The 18277-nt window shown below is 36.4% G+C and overlaps 1 protein-coding gene across 1 annotated transcript; it reads right to left on the bottom strand.

Moving 5' to 3' along the window:
• Window positions 1–723: 723 nt before the first annotated feature.
• Window positions 724–7388, bottom strand: LOC141907859 (uncharacterized). The gene is made up of 11 exons (XM_074797602.1): window positions 7202–7388; window positions 6349–6639; window positions 5150–5482; window positions 4400–4669; window positions 3621–3641; window positions 3445–3546; window positions 1532–1612; window positions 1405–1440; window positions 962–1036; window positions 840–881; window positions 724–728 (listed from the first exon to the last, which is right to left on the bottom strand). The coding sequence occupies exons 1-11, from the start codon at window positions 7287–7289 to the stop codon at window positions 724–726; spliced, it is 1344 nt and encodes a 447-aa protein (XP_074653703.1). The 5' UTR covers window positions 7290–7388.
• Between the last annotated feature and the right edge of the window lie 10889 nt (window positions 7389–18277).

Here is an 18277-nt window from a genome sequence, read left to right as displayed (position 1 = left end):
AGGGGGTTCGAACCTCGGACCACCCGGAATCCACCCCTGCCAAACAACAATAGTCTCGGCTGTAACTATTACATTTTTATAACTGCAGATACATTTAGGGTAAATACATGTATAAAACAAACATCAATAAAAAATCTATCAAAGTGTCTTTATAAATCCCTCTAGAAAACCCCAAAAAACAGTTCTGATTTTTGAAAACGAAAACCAGTCAGCCAAATGTTTATGTGGCAGGGTGTTGTGTTCAGGGTATAATATTTTATAATATATTTCAAACGTCAAGACAATTAACCCAAATATGCGTGAAGTGCTGACTTCTGTGTTAAACAATGGCTGCCAGCAATATGTTTTGGAATGCAGATGTGGGTCTAGGGTAGAAACTAAATATCAACTCAATTGAACAAAGAGTTCTCAAGAAATCTTCAATATTTCGCAAAAAGGATGATTGTGCTCAATATTTGGCTGCAGATTAAACCTAATCTCAATTGACTGAAGCGCCTTCAAAAATGTGCAAAAATGCACCAGTCAGCCATCTTGATTCCAATCATGACATTCTTTGAACTACCGAAGTGGTTAGCAAAGCACAAACTTAAGTTGATAATTACAGTTGTGATAATGAAACAATATCTGTTGGATATAATTCAGTGTTATAGACTGGTATTAACTTTAACCCGGGGGTTAACCTAATTGATAATGAATAGAGTTAACCCCGGGTTAAAGATAATACTAGTCTGTAAAACCGAGACCAGATGATAAGTGAATAATCCCTAAATCTATGAACTGTATTCATGTAAGATATTCTACATGTTATAGAAATAAAGGGTTAATAATTCTATAAATACCTGGCTGCAGTTGGTCACGTGTATTCACCCAATTCTCATGATCTACAAAGAGAAAACAACACCTAAAATTATCAAACCGATATCTGAGAATATGTGCAGTAAATCATGTGAGAGAATCTTACCTTTTTCATACCAGGTTTCACTTGTCCAACGCAACAATTCATTCACATCTTTAGATTCCGGATCCTCACGATGGACTGTAAATTAGAAAACAGAAATACTGTTTATTTACACGATGCACGTTCACCTGACACACAACAAAACCTAACCAATTGATCCACCAGAGAAAAAGGATAATATTAATGCTATCTATAAACGTAGCTAATGCTATGATTCATTTTGAGGCCACAATTGAACCGATGATACTGTAAAACTTTGAACACGACTGATTTTAATCATCTACGATGAACTCGGTCTGAAGAATATTCACATCAATACAAACTGTGACCAAAGACTTTCAAACACTCTTAGACTTTGAATTCAAATGCACGAATATCCAACTACAATAACAACAGTTAATTTTGCAGGATTAATCATCAATGTTTTCAATGTTAATACAACTTACAGCGATTACATCTAATCGGCTCACTTCTCAACAGCACTGCAAATAGAAAATAATACAACAGTCCATTCTACCGTTAATGTTAATATTAATCTTCATCAGTTTCAAAGAAGGTTTTTTTAGAACTCACAGCAGCAACAATGACACAGTTCATCTGAGGAGTCATCCTCATTATCAGGTTCATCGGCAGTATCTTTGCGGAAACAAGTCACTGAAAACAAACAAACAAAATATTTTAACTCACAGCAATTACATCTGCACGGCTCACTTCTCAACAGCACTGCAAATAGGAACTATAAGCATATCTAGAGGTGAGGCTAATTTCAGACCTCATGAACTCTCAATTATCGGCCACTGTCGAGACCGGTTTTGACAGCGGATAATCTACGATTGAAAAAAACATCATCTTAATTGACAATGAACTAAATGTTTTGTAATGGAGCAGTCATGGCTTAGATTCAAGACCAGTTTTAGTTCTGTGGCCAATCTAACAGAATTAAGACCAGTCTAAGCTCATTTGGGTTCTATAACCAATCTAACTATAACTTAAGACCAGTCTAAGCTCATTTTGGTTCTATAACCAATCTAACTATAACTTAAGACCAGTCTAAGCTCATTTTGGTTCTATAACCAATCTAACAACTTAAGATCAGTCAAAGCTCATTTTGGTTCTATAACCAATCTAACAACTTAAGACCAGTCTAAGCTCATTTTGATTCTATAACCAATCTAACAACTTAAGATCAGTCTAAGCTCATTTTGGTTCTATAACCAATCTAACAATTTAAGACCAGTCCGTACATATTTTAGTTCTATAACCAATCTAACGACTTAAGACCAGTCTAAACTCATTTCGGTTCTATAACCAATCTAACAACTTAAGACCAGTCTAAGCTCATTTTGATTCTATAACCAATCTAACAACTTAAGATCAGTCTAAGCTCATTTTGGTTCTATAACCAATCTAACAATTTAAGACCAGTCTGTACATATTTTAGTTCTATAACCAATCTAACGACTTAAGACCAGTCTGAACTCATTTCGGTTCTATAACCAATCTAACAACTTAAGACCAGTCTAAGCTCATTTTGATTCTATAACCAATCTAACAACTTAAGATCAGTCTAAGCTCATTTTGGTTCTATAACCAATCTAACAATTTAAGACCAGTCTGTACATATTTTAGTTCTATAACCAATCTAACGACTTAAGGCCAGTCTGTACATATTTTAGTTCTATAACCAATCTAACAACTTAAGACCAGTCTAAGCTCATTTTGGTTCTATAACCAATCTAACAATTTAAGACCAGTCTGTACATATTTTAGTTCTATAACCAATCTAACGACTTAAGGCCAGTCTGTACATATTTTAGTTCTATAACCAATCTAACAACTTAAGATCAGTCTAAGCTCATTTTGGTTCTATAACCAATCTAACAATTTAAGACCAGTCTGTACATATTTTAGTTCTATAACCAATCTAACGACTTAAGGCCAGTCTGTACATATTTTAGTTCTATAACCAATCTAACAACTTAAGATCAGTCTAAGCTCATTTTGGTTCTATAACCAATCTAACAATTTAAGACCAGTCTGTACATATTTTGGTTCTATAACCAATCTAACGACTTAAGGCCAGTCTGTACATATTTTAGTTCTATAACCAATCTAACGACTTAAGGCCAGTCTGTACATATTTTAGTTCTATAACCAATCTAACGACTAAAGACCAGTCTAATACTTTACGACCACATATTTGGAATAAGACTGTGCATTTAGGGTCCCGAGATTAAAGATTTTCACAGATAATTGAGAATGAAATGTATCCGGCAACCTAAAAGACCCCGAATCCCTCAAGTCTTGTAAACTATTTTTCAATTTTAAGCATTATGTATATGAATTACTACAGAACTTACAATTTCCACATCTATTTAGTTCATCATAAGGTTTTCTGCACCGCACTGTCAATTAGAAATAATAGTTTTCTGCAGTTTGTTTGTTATTGTTTTTAAGATTTATCGATGATATTATGTAAAACTTACAGCAGTCACGACGCCACAGTATAAACAGTATTATCAGAATCAGTAATATCAGTATACCGATTACAGCACCAGCCACTCTGCCTCCATTCACTTCATCTGAAACTGAAATTCAAACCAATCAGCAATTTGTATCAAATAAAGCTAGAAACATTTCTATTTTTACTATTGATAAAAGCCTCCATTCATTCCTTCTTGAATTGGATTTCAAACAAATCAGCAATTTGCATTAAATTGTATAAAGAAAAAGCTAGAAATATTTCTGTTTTTACTATTGATAAAAGTAACAGCAATGAAATTGAATAATTAAATAGGTCAAGCAAGATATATCTGTTTCCTAATTTTCAAAGCTCAAATAGCCTCTAAATAAAGTAAATAAGTTATTTTTGAAATGCAAAAAACCAAAAACAAACGGTTTCAAAGTGTAAAATTTGAATGACGTGATATATTCACAAATAATGAAATATGTCGAGTTCAGTTGATACTGAGAAATGACACTTTTAAAGGATTGTCATGCTGTTCTTACCGTGCAGAGAATCAAATCTGATTACATCATCAGACTCCACCGCATTATGTGCAGTTATGTGCATTATGTGCAATAATGTGCAATTATGTTGACTTATCCAAATTGGAAATACAGCATATAGAATTAGAGATACAAATAATATTGGGACACAAGAATATCGAAGACTTCAGTGATGTGACGACTTATCGAAATAATGACTTACACTTACTATAAAGGAGTACGTCTGATCAGGTTTGCCATTTTTAACCCCACCCCCAACCCCTAGCACTTCCACGATCCCTCATCCCCCTAAAATTGTACGAACTATTAGAGCCCTCCCTAAATGTTGTTTGATTGCTTAGAATTAATGAAGTTTTATCACGTGGCAACCGGGACTTAAATCATTTGTTCAGATTCAGATAAAATTCATCCAGTTCTGCCCCAGAATCTTACCTGCTTCATCAGTTTTACCGGCGTTATGATAACCAGCGACATCAATGACCCTTTCACTTTTACCGTCAGCCAAACACTGCCCTCTATAGTCAGTTGTGGTACTATTTACGATAGGTATCGTTATATTCCACTGAGAGTTTGATAGTTTTTGAACGACAGCTGGAGGGTCACATGTAACTTGTTGAGTCAATGGGTTACTATTAACTGTTACATTATACGCCGCGTGTGTTTCATTTTCACTGGATTTCTTGAAAACTGGTGCAGCAAAATCTGATTGAAAAAAAACAAAACATTCGTTTTCACTGCCTTTCTTGTGATCAGTAGCGAGACGAGTAGTACTAGATAGGTTAACTATTTATTTGACGCGCAAGCTTTCACTACTAATGAATAGAAGCTTCATCAGGTGAATGAGTGTCAAATTCTAAAAAATACAAAAGCAATGTTCTTACGAACACACTCTCTAACAGAGTTCTGATTCTTTCGTGAGTGGATCATCATCATCACCGGCAGGGAGTCGAACCTGACGAAATCGTGAGACTCTGCCATGTTCCTCCCTCGCAGTAACAATATTGTGGCGCGCTTATGATGGATAGGTCTGCTAGCTGTACTGGGGTATGAATAAAGAAGTTTCAAGTTTCTAGGTGCCATTTTGTGGCGGTCCCTCGAGGTCCCCATTGTTCCGATATTTTGCGCTCATTTTTAAAACGTAAGTTTGTCTGGATATTTTCATGAAATGATTTTTTAACTTACACGTAACGTCCATTTTAGTTTGATGTAGTATTTGTTTTTGAAGTGGTTCCGGTATCTCTATCCCATTATACTTCCATAAACGACATTGAATCAATTTCACATGTTCCTTGTACCTATAATCTATCTTATTCCTGTTGATAATTCCATCTTCCAACGCAGTATCTTTGCCTTGCTCATACATATTTACAATTTCTGTTGATCCTTCAGTAAATCCATCAGCATACCATTTTACTTTGATGTTTGGATTACCAATCTTACTAGTGGCTTTACAAGTACAAGCTAGTGATGGTTGGAATTCATGCAGTTTACACGGGTTTTCAAATATGTTTATACCTATAAAAGATTTACATTACGATATAAATTCTGTTTGCTCTTCAAAATGACTGAAGGAATCAAAAGATAATTGAGTAAAAAATGAAGATTACAAGAGTTGCGTTTCTTCAACTGTTTAGCACATGAAAAGTCATCTTATTTTATCTGAGTGAAAATGAGTTTCTTAGTTCGATTAAGAGTTTGATTATAGTTTTCACGCTGGTTTTGAATATCAGGGTCCCAGAGAATAAGGCACTTATGACGAGATTAAGCTGACGGAGTTAAAGTATCAAAAATATAGTGTCCACAAAAGACACGTTTTACTTTGATTTTTGCTTTGATTGTGGTTACAAAATATGCCTAGGCACCAACATACTATGGAAATACTGAATTATTCCAACGCCACCCCCAACCCCGGTGACCATATACAAAAACCAATGATATTGAAACTTACTTCAAATATATATGAGCTAAAATTATGTAACCGATTGTGGTTACAAATTATCCATAGGTACCAATATAAATTAACAAATTGTGTATGATTCAATATTCAACCCCTCTTGAGATGTATCCTATGATGGCGCTGATAATAATATCAAGACAATAAGTTAAAACCTGTTGTTATTTTCCTAAAAAAACCTTTTTCCAACTGATGACTTTTTCCGTATGAAGGCTGTCAACTGATGACAGTAGATGGCCGCCAATTGCATGATATTAAACAGATCGCAAAAACCCATTAAGTCCAGAGTGTTCTTAAAATTGAACGGAACTCTCCTGCATTTAAAAAAACCAACGACGGACGACACTGAAAACATCGATGTTAATCAGAAGTGTATGCAATGATCGCACAGGCGTGTTTAATGTCAAAAACATAGGCCCATACTCACTAATCACATCTGATTGGTAGATTTCACTTTCTTTCGTTCCCGCTGAATTAGTGGCTACACATTTATACTGTTTACCAGCCTCTAGTTCACCAACCCACTCTGCTGATGATGCTGTATGTAATGCAGTCCAGGTCCCTCCTGCTCCACTGTTCACCTGTAGCTCAAAGTGTACACCAGTCGCTGTAGAGCTGCTCTGTTTACAGGTAATACTGACATTTTTGCCTTCCTGCGAAAGTAACATGCTTGTACCCGGTAATACATTCACACTGTTCAGTACAACTCCATCAGGTGCTGAAATATCAAATACACAATATACGTAATATTCTTGTACCCGGTAATACATTCACACTGTTCAGTACAACTCCATCAGGTGCTGAAATATCAAATACACAATATACGTAATATTCTTGTACCCGGTAATACATTCACACTGCCCAGTACAACTCCATCAGGTGCTGAAATATCAAATACACAATATATGTAATATTCTTGTACCCGGTAATACATTGACACTGTCCAGTACAACTCCATCAGGTGCTGAAATATCAAATACACAATATACGTAATATTCTTGTACCCGGTAATACATTGACGCTGTCCAGTACAACTCCATCAGGTGCTGAAATATCAAATACACAATATACGTAATATTCTTGTACCCGGTAATACATTCACACTGTCCAGTACAACTCCATCAGGTGCTGAAATATCAAATACACAATATACGTAATATTCTTGTACCCGGTAATACATTCACACTGTCCAGTACAACTCCATCAGGTGCTGAAATATCAAATACACAATATACGGACCGGACGCTGCAGTTTAAAAGTAGTTCATCATTTTAACTCACCAGTATTTCTCTTATTTAGTACCGATACAGCTTCTGAATGGAACGAGATTGTCAGCAGTAGAATTAACAACCAGATTAAGTTCTTCATCTTCAATGCGTTAACGTGTCACCTTGAAATAAACAATTGGAATCTAATGTAATGTAGAGTAAACTGCGCGCTCTTCTTACACGTCTCATGTATATGTGTTCATATAGAAACAACTTAATCTACTTTAATTTGCGACAGATAAAAAAACTATATATCAATTTTAATGATAATAACCCAAATAAACAAGATAATAAGACAAAAATACTAACATACTTTTAATTTCACTTTTACACTTAAGTTGTTATTTTATCTAATAGTTATCTAACAGAGCTTATGTTCGGAAATTTGGTTTATTATGCATAGCATGTTACAGCTTGGCAGCCCGCATCACGAAAATGACCGGTGGCCAATTTTCATTGTTACCGTTTTTGCCATGGCAACCGTTTTATAACCAAATTCCCAAAAAGTAACCATATGGTCCTTGGGGCTTGATTTTGGAATTCACATATATATGTGTGTCGGAAATTGGCCTATCTTACTGTCGGAAATAAAAGTAAACTTTACACGGTATGAGGATATCTCGGAAAAAATCTGCATTTGTTGAGATATATTGCCATGGCATCCGCGAAATCTTTTATTTTAGCATTTTTGTGTGTTCTTTCGGTAAATGTAGTTGCATATTTAATTTGCTCGACCAGTTTGAAACAATTTTTTTCTTCTATCATCTTTTCCACATTATTTAGTGCATTTTAGATATTACCTAAGTTTTAATCACCCGTACCAAATATCATTACACTTCATTGGGACATCACCCATGATCTTGACTTACCACAATCACTTCAAGAAGTCCAAACAGCTGTTAAGCAGGCATCATCGGACAATTCTTCAAGCATGGAGGTCCGCAAGAGGTTTGTAATTACCCGTACAATACCAAATATCATTATACCTCATTGGGACATCACCCATGATCTTGACTTACCACAATCACTTCAAGAAGTCCAAACAGCTGTTAAGCAGGCATCATCGGACAATTCTTCAAGCATGGAGGTCCGCAACCTCTTCATGCAGGACATGAAAGATATCTCTATTGTGCACAAACGCAAAGCTGCGACTTGCTGTAACCATCCGGGTATTTCCCCGGTGTCAATTACCGACAATCATAGCCCGGATGATCACTCACCTGGTGAGTCGAGCTATCCTGAATCCCAGTGCGGTTTCCGTGCAGGGCGGGGTACTGTTGATATTTACTACCAGGCCGGTGCAAATGTGTTTCTATTGACCTTACCAAGGCATTCGACACTGTAAATTGTGATGGTCTTTGGAAGTTGCTACACAAGTTAAGGTGCCCGGATAAATTTATTTTTTCGTCTGGTCCTTCCATGATGGCATGACGGCTAGGGTCTAGGATTCTGGAAATCTGTCGGATCCATTTCCAGTTACAGATTTTGGAAATACTGACCCGAGATCTATTATTTGCAGAAGACTGTGGTCTGGTCACTCATACGCTTTAGGACATCCAATACATAACACGTGCAGCAAAACGCTTTTGTCTCACATTTTTAACAAAGAAGCATTGTACCAACTAGCCCGTGGCAAGATACATGTTGACCCCCTAGCATTTGTTTGGAGTACAGCTCTTTAACCAGTTAAAAGTTCCTGCTATCTTGGAATTAATCTGTATAACTCGGCCACTATTGACCAAGAAGTCATTCAACGCATTGTCAAGGCAATATCGCGTCCTTTGGGCGGCTACGTCACCGTCTCTGGGATGACCACGGCATCGGATTAATGACCATGGTCAAGATTTACAGGGCTGTGGTACTACCTCTATTCATGCCTAAATGTCTCGGACTGTTTATAGGAAGCACCCGAAGTTGGGCCAAATGATGGTACCATTCGATATTTGTTTCACGGGTACATGGCCGTGCTACACTAATCTACAAGCCATCATTCCCAATCTTGAGATGATTGCTCGTGGCACTAATGCAGTGACGCCATACTGTACACACTCGACCATACATTCAGTGATTCCATGTGTATTTCTTTACAAATACAGCAAACTGCGAACAAAATGGCGGAAGCTCTCTTTTGAAAAAAATCGCCTCCATTCCCGCCGTCACCACAGCAGTCAATTCAATTCAAATCAAATTAAATCAATATTTTTTCGTGAAAATGCAAAACAATAAAATCAAGAAAAAAGAAAACAAGAGAAAAAAACAAATTTACAATAAGTTCATGCTGCGTTCTTTTTCGAGAAGTAATGCGACTAATCTTGTTTGTATAAAATACATGTAAAATTCTATCGTATTTTTGGAAAGATTCGACGATTTGATGCCATCATAAATCATTGGAAAGGTACAGAAAACAAATCATTACATCTTTCATTTGAACTGATAGAGAGATTTTATGCATTGAACACGCTTAAAATTAGGACTCTGATTAGTTGTAGAAATTGTAAACAAAATAAATTGCCGGTAATTCGAAACCAGATATAACTGAAGAAGATAAAAAAAGTGTCACCACAGCAGTCAATTCAATTCAAATCAAATTAAATCAATATTTTATCGCGGAAATGCAAAACAATAAAATCAGGAAAAAAGAAAACAGGAGAAAAAAAACAAATTTACAATAAGTCCATGCTGCGTTCTTTTTCGAGAATCTTGTTTGTACAAAAAATATGTAAAATTATATCGTATTTTGGAAAGATTCGACGATTTTCAAAATAAATCGCCGGTGATTCGAAACCAGATATAACTGAAGAAGAAGAAAAAGTGTCACGAACGGAAAGCAACGAACGGATGCTGACCTGATTTGGATATTCTCGGAGCAATTCTCTTCTCGGCGTATTTTCGACGTATATGTTTCTTCAGGTAAACCGTAGGATTGCGGGAGTACGGCGGGGTTCCTGAAGGGACATGCTGATAGCTAGTTGCAGTACTAGATTTCCGCCAGTGTTGTCTGACAATAAGTAATTTTAAGTTTTATATAGGATGGACAGCACATACATATAATCTGCAAGATGAGAGAGACTGTTATATTCCTTTTAGAATAAACGCGAGAAATTCCACAATAAATACAGCCAAAAATGAGAAACCTGAATAGAAGAGTTCATATCTGAGCAACGTTTCGGCTGATTCATTATATCCTTTCAGAATACAACGTATCGTTTAGAAGCGGCTACTTATCGAATCTGATAGATGAATTTCATTTTCGAAAAATAAGTGGAAAATATACATTAATGATAATAATGAACTGAATAACAACCTGCTTTTCTGCGATATAGCATAACATCCTTATGTTGATAATCATCCGAATAACAATAGGTTTTCTGTCGATACGGCAAAAAAACTTGATTAGTAGAATCGATTATTACTACTTTCCGATTGACCGTAAATCAGTTAACTTGACGACCGGCATCTATTCAATCACTTTCTTCGTTCGTGGATTTAATGCGATCGAATTCCACAAGTGACGCCAAGTCCATACAATTTCTTACAAATTCATCTATGTAGAATTGTATTTTTCTTCAAACTCACCGACTTCCCAGCTTCCATATCCATGTATGGAGTTGTATCGTTGACCTTCTCGACTCCCAAGTTCATATAAGGAGTTGAAACTTTCTTCAAACTCGCTGCCTTCCCAGCTTTCATATTCATGTAAGGAGTTGTGTCTTTGTCCTTCTCGGCTTCCATATTCATGAAAGGAGATGAAACTTTTTTCAAAGTAGCTGCCTTCCCGGCTCCCACATTCATGTAAGGAGTTGTGTCTTTGTCCTTCTCGGCTGCCATATTCATGAAAGGAGTTGAAACTTTTTTCAAAGTAGCTGCCTTCCCGGCTCCCACATTCATGTATGGAGTTGTATCTTTGACCTTCTCGGCTTCCATATCCATGAAAGGAGATGAAACTTTTTTCAAAGTAGCTGCCTTCCCAGCTTTCATATTCATGTAAGGAGTTGTGTCTTTGTCCTTCTCGGCTTCCATATTCATGAAAGGAGATGAAACTTTTTTCAAAGTAGCTGCCTTCCCGGCTCCCACATTCATGTAAGGAGTTGTGTCTTTGTCCTTCTCGGCTGCCATATTCATGAAAGGAGTTGAAACTTTTTTCAAAGTAGCTGCCTTCCCGGCTCCCACATTCATGTATGGAGTTGTATCTTTGACCTTCTCGGCTTCCATATTCATGAAAGGAGTTGAAACTTTTTTCAAAGTAGCTGCCTTCCCGGCTTCCACATTCATGTATGGAGTTGTATCTTTGACCTTCTCGGCTTCCATATTCATGAAAGGAGATGAAACTTTTTTCAAAGTAGCTGCCTTCCCGGCTCCCACATTCATGTATGGAGTTGTATCTTTGACCTTCTCGGCTTCCATATTCATGAAAGGAGATGAAACTTTTTTCAAAGTAGCTGCCTTCCCGGCTTCCATATTCATGTATGGAGTTGTATCTTTGACCTTCTCGGCTTCCATATCCATGAAAGGAGATGAAACTTTTTTCAAAGTAGCTGCCTTCCCGGCTTCCATATTCATGTATGGAGTTGTATCTTTGACCTTCTCGGCTTCCATATCCATGAAAGGAGATGAAACTTTTTTCAAAGTAGCCGCCTTCCCGGCTCCCATATCCATGTATGGAGTTGTGTCTTTGACCTTCTCGGCTTCCATATTCATGAAAGGAGATGAAACTTTTTTCAAAGTAGCTGCCTTCCCGGCTCCCATATCCATGTATGGAGTTGTATCTTTGGCCTTCTCGGCTTCCATATTCATGAAAGGAGTTGAAACTTTCTTCAGACTCGATGTCTTCCCGGCTCCCACATTCATGTATGGAGTTGTGTCTTTGTCCTTCTCGGCTCCCGTCTTCATGAAAGGAGTTGAAACTTCTTTCAAACTCGCTGCCTTCCCGGCTTCCATATCCATGTAAGGATTTGTATCTTTGCCCCGCCCGGCTTCCATAGCTTGATGAAATGATGTGTTCTGAAATTCTATCGCATTTTTCCTGAGATCAAATTCAACAAGAGCGTAAGAATAAATTTCATTATCATCTATTTTCAAATCCATGTTTGTAGCTGTATCTCTCTCCAGACTTGCCGCCTTCCCGGCTCCCATATCCATGTATGGAGTTGTATCTTTGACCTTCTCGGCTTCCATATTCATGAAAGGAGTTGAAACTTTTTTCAAAGTAGCTGCCTTCCCGGCTCCCACATTCATGTATGGAGTTGTATCTTTGACCTTCTCGGCTTCCATATTCATGAAAGGAGTTGAAACTTTTTTCAAAGTAGCTGCCTTTCCGGCTCCCATATCCATGTACGGAGTTGTGTCCTTGCCCTTCTCGGCTCTCATGGCGTTAGGAGTTTGTATGTTATGTTGTAATCCAGTTTCAGTATTTCTCACAGGTTTTCCGTTTGAATCATCATCATTACCATCATCAGGATCTTCGTAGACGTTTAACAATACATCGGTTGCTTCGAGCTGTTGAGGTAGTGTTGAAGTCTCCACATGACCATGACCTTCATCGAACGAACGTCTGGATCTGAAATGTGTATTAATTCTTTCAGCATAGAATTACGTAAGACATCTTTGTAGTTAGTATCTCGGATGCGTCATTAATGAAAATATCAAAAGGCAGTGGGCTTAGTATAGTACCCTGATACACCCCTTCTTTAACTGGGAAAGGTGCAGATAGATGAGATTTATTCTGAACCTGTGACACAGCATGACTGTACATGATCTTTCACTGTCCTATAAAAATAACCATTAATTCCGCCTCTAATTGACTTGATAAACAAGGCCTCGGGTAGACCACTATCAAAAGCTCGCTGGAAATCTATTAAAAACCGCAGAAAAGTTTCTGCCTACGATTTGACGTTTGCTAATCAACCAGATGCGTTTGTATTAGTAGGCGGTCAGCACAGCGTGCACTTCTTTTGAAACATATTTGACTTGGCGACAGAATATTTCTAGATTCAGCAAAACTTCAAAAAAGGCGATGATTGTAATAGTTTTGCCGGTGTTTTATTTGTCCGGTTCCTAGTCGAGTCCGGATCCATTGTTTTAGGGTAATTTTTTAGTTTGCGCATGCGTGTTGGCGTTTTTGGTTTTTTTCCACCCACTGGGTGAATACCGGTATCGGTTTTCCTCGGCCGTCAGGTTTTAGCTCAAGTTATTCGTGTGGCCTCAATAATTAAGGATAAATCGTGATGGGCCTTGAACCGTGTTTTGAAGTTTTGTAAGTCAATCTTGGTTCGCTTTGCCATATGCATAGGTGGCAGCACCTACCGGTCTGCGAGTAAACTGTATTTTGACTTCCTCTTTTATAGTAATCAGATTGGCCGAAAGGAGATAATTTTTTGAAGAATTTGCTAGTAAATAGTAAACACATGATAATAATCAGCAGGGGACCGGTTTCACAAAGCATAATTAACTTTTAATTATAATTAGGACCTAAATTTTTTTAATCATGATTAGTTAATAACGATTAAAATTGTGTTTCAAGAAAGGGTTTAATTACAAAATTAACTATTACATAATTAGGCAACTTAATTACAATTTAACTGTATCAAAATGGCGGAACTTTTAGACAGCCGTTTCCTGTCCAAGCATTAACAACCTTCCTTGTTTAGAGGAAAAGAGAAATTCACTCCTTTGGGAGTAAAAGTTTTATCTGAAAGTCTCAGGAACAAGTTGAACAACATAGCAAGATGTCTCTAAAGTTTCTAAATAGAAACTCACCTCCAGTCAGCGAAATATAATCCTTGGGGTTTATTTCCGAGCAGTGATACTTTTTAACACCATAACTCCATAGATATGTACTCTACGGACAGAAATCTATGGACAAAATCAATTAATTCAATACTTCTAAGTATGTGGTGGTCGTGCTGACAAAAACATAGGATGTTTGAAAATAAATCAATAAAATTTAGGGTATTATTTTTACAAAAGGCAAAAAATCCAAATTATTCAGCCAAACAATCTGAAAAACTAGGAATAAGTGTAGGAATTGCCTTCGTCAATTAATAAACACCAAATTCCATGAATAATATCTGCAGCTTTTGTTTTCAATAATAAACTAATGATGATTGAATGGTTTATTTACACTCTAGAGGGGAATTAAATTTTGTAATTAACTTAATTATAATTAAAGTTAATTACGTTTTGTGAAACACCTAACTTGATTTAATCATGATTAGTGATTTAATCATAATTAAGGGTTTATTACGTTTTGTGAAACACCTAACTTGATTATCATGATAATTTAATCATGATTACTGATTTAATCATAATTAAGGGTTAATTACGCTTTGTGAAACCGGCCCCAGTGTATGCCGTGTTCCCGTATGTATGTACGTATGTAAGCCGGTACTGTGTACCCGTATTACCCCCCAGACTCCACCAAGCCTTGTGTCGATTCAGATGCTCAAACCATAAGTTACCTATTGAAATCGGTAGATATCGCCAGATTGAGCGAAACCATAGAATTTGTCAGAAATGTAATTTGGCAGCAACTGGAGACGAATTCCATTTTCTTTTAGTATGTCCCTTTTTTCAAAGCCTGAGACAAATTTATACCTAGTTACTACTGGCGACATCCCAATGAAAATACCCTACATAACCTTTTCTGTTCGAGCTGTAAAACTTTGCTCAATCTGGCGATATTTATCAAAAAGGTATCAAATCATTTACCTAATATAGTGTATAATTATCGGATCTCGATACGACAATTCCGCCTCATCTTTGCATTATAATTTCATTATAATTATAATTATTATTATTATAAGTATTATATTACTGCTATCACTATTAGTATTATTATTTTTACTATTATCATAATTGTTATTATTATTAATATAATCATTATTAATAATATCATTATATTTTTGTAATATGCTGTAATCTATGCGCTACTTTTGTGCTCTGTGCAATTTTATTATAACTTGTGGAGTGAATAAACTGAACTGAAACTGTTTTCCAGTCGAGTTCGTACCTGCGAGTAGTGAATACTGCGATGAGAACGATCAAAATGAATGCAGTCGCTCCACACGTGATGTAAAGTATCACAATAGTTCGGTGATGGAGGTCTGATGTAGTCTGAAAGATGTAAGAATCATGAAATTGCTATTATGAACGACCATTTTATCGCATATTGTGAACTGGTCACTGCGATCATCAACAACAATCAACCCGTAACGATTCTAAATGCGCTGAAAAAACATCATACTTGTATTTAGCTATTATAAAACGTCTAAGGATTTAATAGTGCATTTTATTTTACCCTGGATACTAAGTTCCACAGTTATTGCTAGTTTTATTTGACGATGAACCCATTTTTCAATGTTGAATGGGTTTTATTTGTTTCTGGACACAGTTTAACAATATTGTGGGTTTGACGGCCAGATACTCACCTTTGGTAGGTCAGAAGTTGTATTACCTGAAATGAAAATAGAATAGAAATCAGGCTACGATTTCCGTACCTCGCGTCTAACAGTCGACAATTTCAACTATGACAGCAGCAATATGAATTCTGAAAAGTCACTTCATGTTTCATTCGACGTTTATAAAAATAATGAGATGAACAATAAACTGTTATTACTTTGTTGTTGATTTGAAGATGAATGATGAAGTTTAAAAAGTTTATTTGTTCTGATTATTAAAACCATCACGAACAAAATGACACTGTTCTCCACATTCCATTGTTCGACAAACCGAATCTGCTAAATCTGAGACCAATATAAAAGGGGGCTGATATAAAATGAAATATTCGCTTGATTACACACTCGATTACACACATTTTGCGTTATTGATTTTTTTATTTTTTGAGATATATGTTGGAATTTTTCATTGAAGATATAGTTTTATCTGAGGATTTTGTTGATACTGCATTTTGTACAAAAATCTCCATAGAAACGTTGACCGTCGATTTTTGTGCATGCGCAGATAATGCTTTTTTCATGGAAATGTTCAACTATTTTTGGATTAAAAACCATCGTGTTTGATTGCCTGAAAATAGCGCCTGATAACTTCCTTACTGATAATGAAATATCAACAAGTTATAGATGCATTGATTGATTGATTGATTGTAAATTCCCCTCGTTTGAGATAACAATAAGGAAATGAACTGTTACTTACCACGAACTACGATTGTATCGAACTGGACCGGCTTCGGATCTGTAGGATTATCCTTTACAAGACATCTAAATGATGATCCATTGTGTAGCTTGAAATCTGCTGTGAAGCTCAAATTCGCGTAAACTAAGGTGTTATCGTTATAACTGTGAAGTTGTATATCACCTCGAACCGGACCCCATGATTCAGAACCTCGACTCTTCTGTTGAAATATCAACGAACGATCCGACTTTTCAAACAGTAGTTTGCATTTATAAACTATCTCGTCTCCTTGGGTTTTCCGGTCGAGTCGACCCGTGGGAACTGGGTAAGGTTCAATATGTGGGACACCTGAAAATAATTGATATGTTTTAAGTTTGTGGAACGATTATACTACGCGTAAACTAAACAAGAGGAAAGAGTCACTGATAATTTGAATAACTTACTTTTCTCATCTCTCTTCATTCGAGACAATTCTGTACTGTGTATATTTCCCAGTTGTAGTAAAACTACGACGCAGTTCTTCAACATCATTCTCAGGATTCTGGTTCTCTGAACCTCCCAGTTAAATTCTGCGCACAGATAGAAACCAGTTTCTTTGTTTAATGAATCAAATGATGTTTCTCTTCATTGGAAACATTTCTGTTTAGTAAACGACGCTCACGAGCGAGAACACTCGCCTCTCTTTTTAAGTCGCATCGAACGAAATGACCGTATCTATAAAAATTGAGTCTCCTGATTGATGCGGAAGATTTGAACAGTCATCGGACGAGATAAAACTTCACTAAGTAAATAAAATGCACCTTTTTGTTTAGTTGGCTAGAACAATAAGAGACTCGAACTCTTGAAATTATTTCAGGTCGTCTATGGATGCAGGAAGTATTTTTTATTGTACAAATCTCTTGCTATATAACTGTATGTAGATGTCATTCATCAACAATCCAATCGCATTCGACGCCATCGTTACGACCAAGGCTCCTTGTGTCAGCCATATTTTGTAATTACCGTGTAATTTATGTTCATTTCTTCGGTCAAAAATAAGCGCAATTTTAACTGATATGATTCAATATATCAATCAGATTGATGGGAGATGTTCCACCGATGATCGGATTGGATCTGATTGGGTTGTTAATCATTTTGTATAACTAGTGTGTACCGGTAGGCTTAGTTATCCATACTTTATCAGCACAAAAATGTTATATCTCTCTCGTCAGGGCCCGTAAACACGCAGTGTGATTTTAATGTTTTTAAATCGAAGCGCCGGTGATAACGGCTTCAACTAGTGGAGTACGCACGCAGCTATCAACCGGTTTATTATAAATTCCATCAAAATATATATCTACTATCATGATGAGAACACGAACATTATTTTTCGTAATATTCTAAATTCTAGCTTACGTTTTGGTAATAGTGGCTACAAACACCAGGCATTAGACATTTTAACAGCACACTTTTAAAAACTGATCGTCCACACTTCACATGTGTTCAGTGCTTCACTTGAGACATTTTCAATTGAAAATGAGCTACAAACACCAGGCATTAGACATTTTAACAGCACACTTTTAAAAACTGATCGTCCACACTTCACATGTGTTCAGTGCTTCATCTGAGACATTTTTAATTGAAAATGAACTACAAACACCAGACATTAGACATCTTAACAGCACACTTTTAAAAACTGATCGTCCACACTTCACATGTGTTCAGTGCTTCACTTGAGACATTTTCAATTGAAAATGAGCTACAAACACCAGATATTAGACATTTTATCAGCACACTTTTAAAAACTGATCGTCCACACTTCACATGTGTTCAGTGCTTCATCTGAGACATTTTTAATTGAAAATGAACTACAAACACCAGACATTAGACATTTTAACAGCACACTTTCAAAAACTGATCGTCCACACTTCACATGTGTTCAGTGCTTCATCTGAGACATTTTTAATTGAAAATGAACTA

Source organism: Tubulanus polymorphus, chromosome 6 (assembly GCF_964204645.1).
Source record: "Tubulanus polymorphus chromosome 6, tnTubPoly1.2, whole genome shotgun sequence".
Lineage (NCBI taxonomy): Eukaryota > Metazoa > Nemertea > Palaeonemertea > Tubulaniformes > Tubulanidae > Tubulanus > Tubulanus polymorphus.
Note: the sequence above shows the minus strand (reverse complement) of the source record. Positions and strands in the feature narration are given on the sequence as shown.

Coding starts and splice junctions, on each gene's coding strand:
- LOC141907859 (XM_074797602.1), bottom strand. CDS start 7,289: ATGAAGAACTTAATCTGGTTGTTAATTCTACTGCTGACAATCTCGTTC. Junction 1,441..1,531: donor ACTGTGTCATTGTTGCTGCT/GTGAGTTCTAAA, acceptor TTCTATTTGCAG/TGCTGTTGAGAAGTGAGCCG. Junction 1,037..1,404: donor GCCGATTAGATGTAATCGCT/GTAAGTTGTATT, acceptor TCTAATTTACAG/TCCATCGTGAGGATCCGGAA.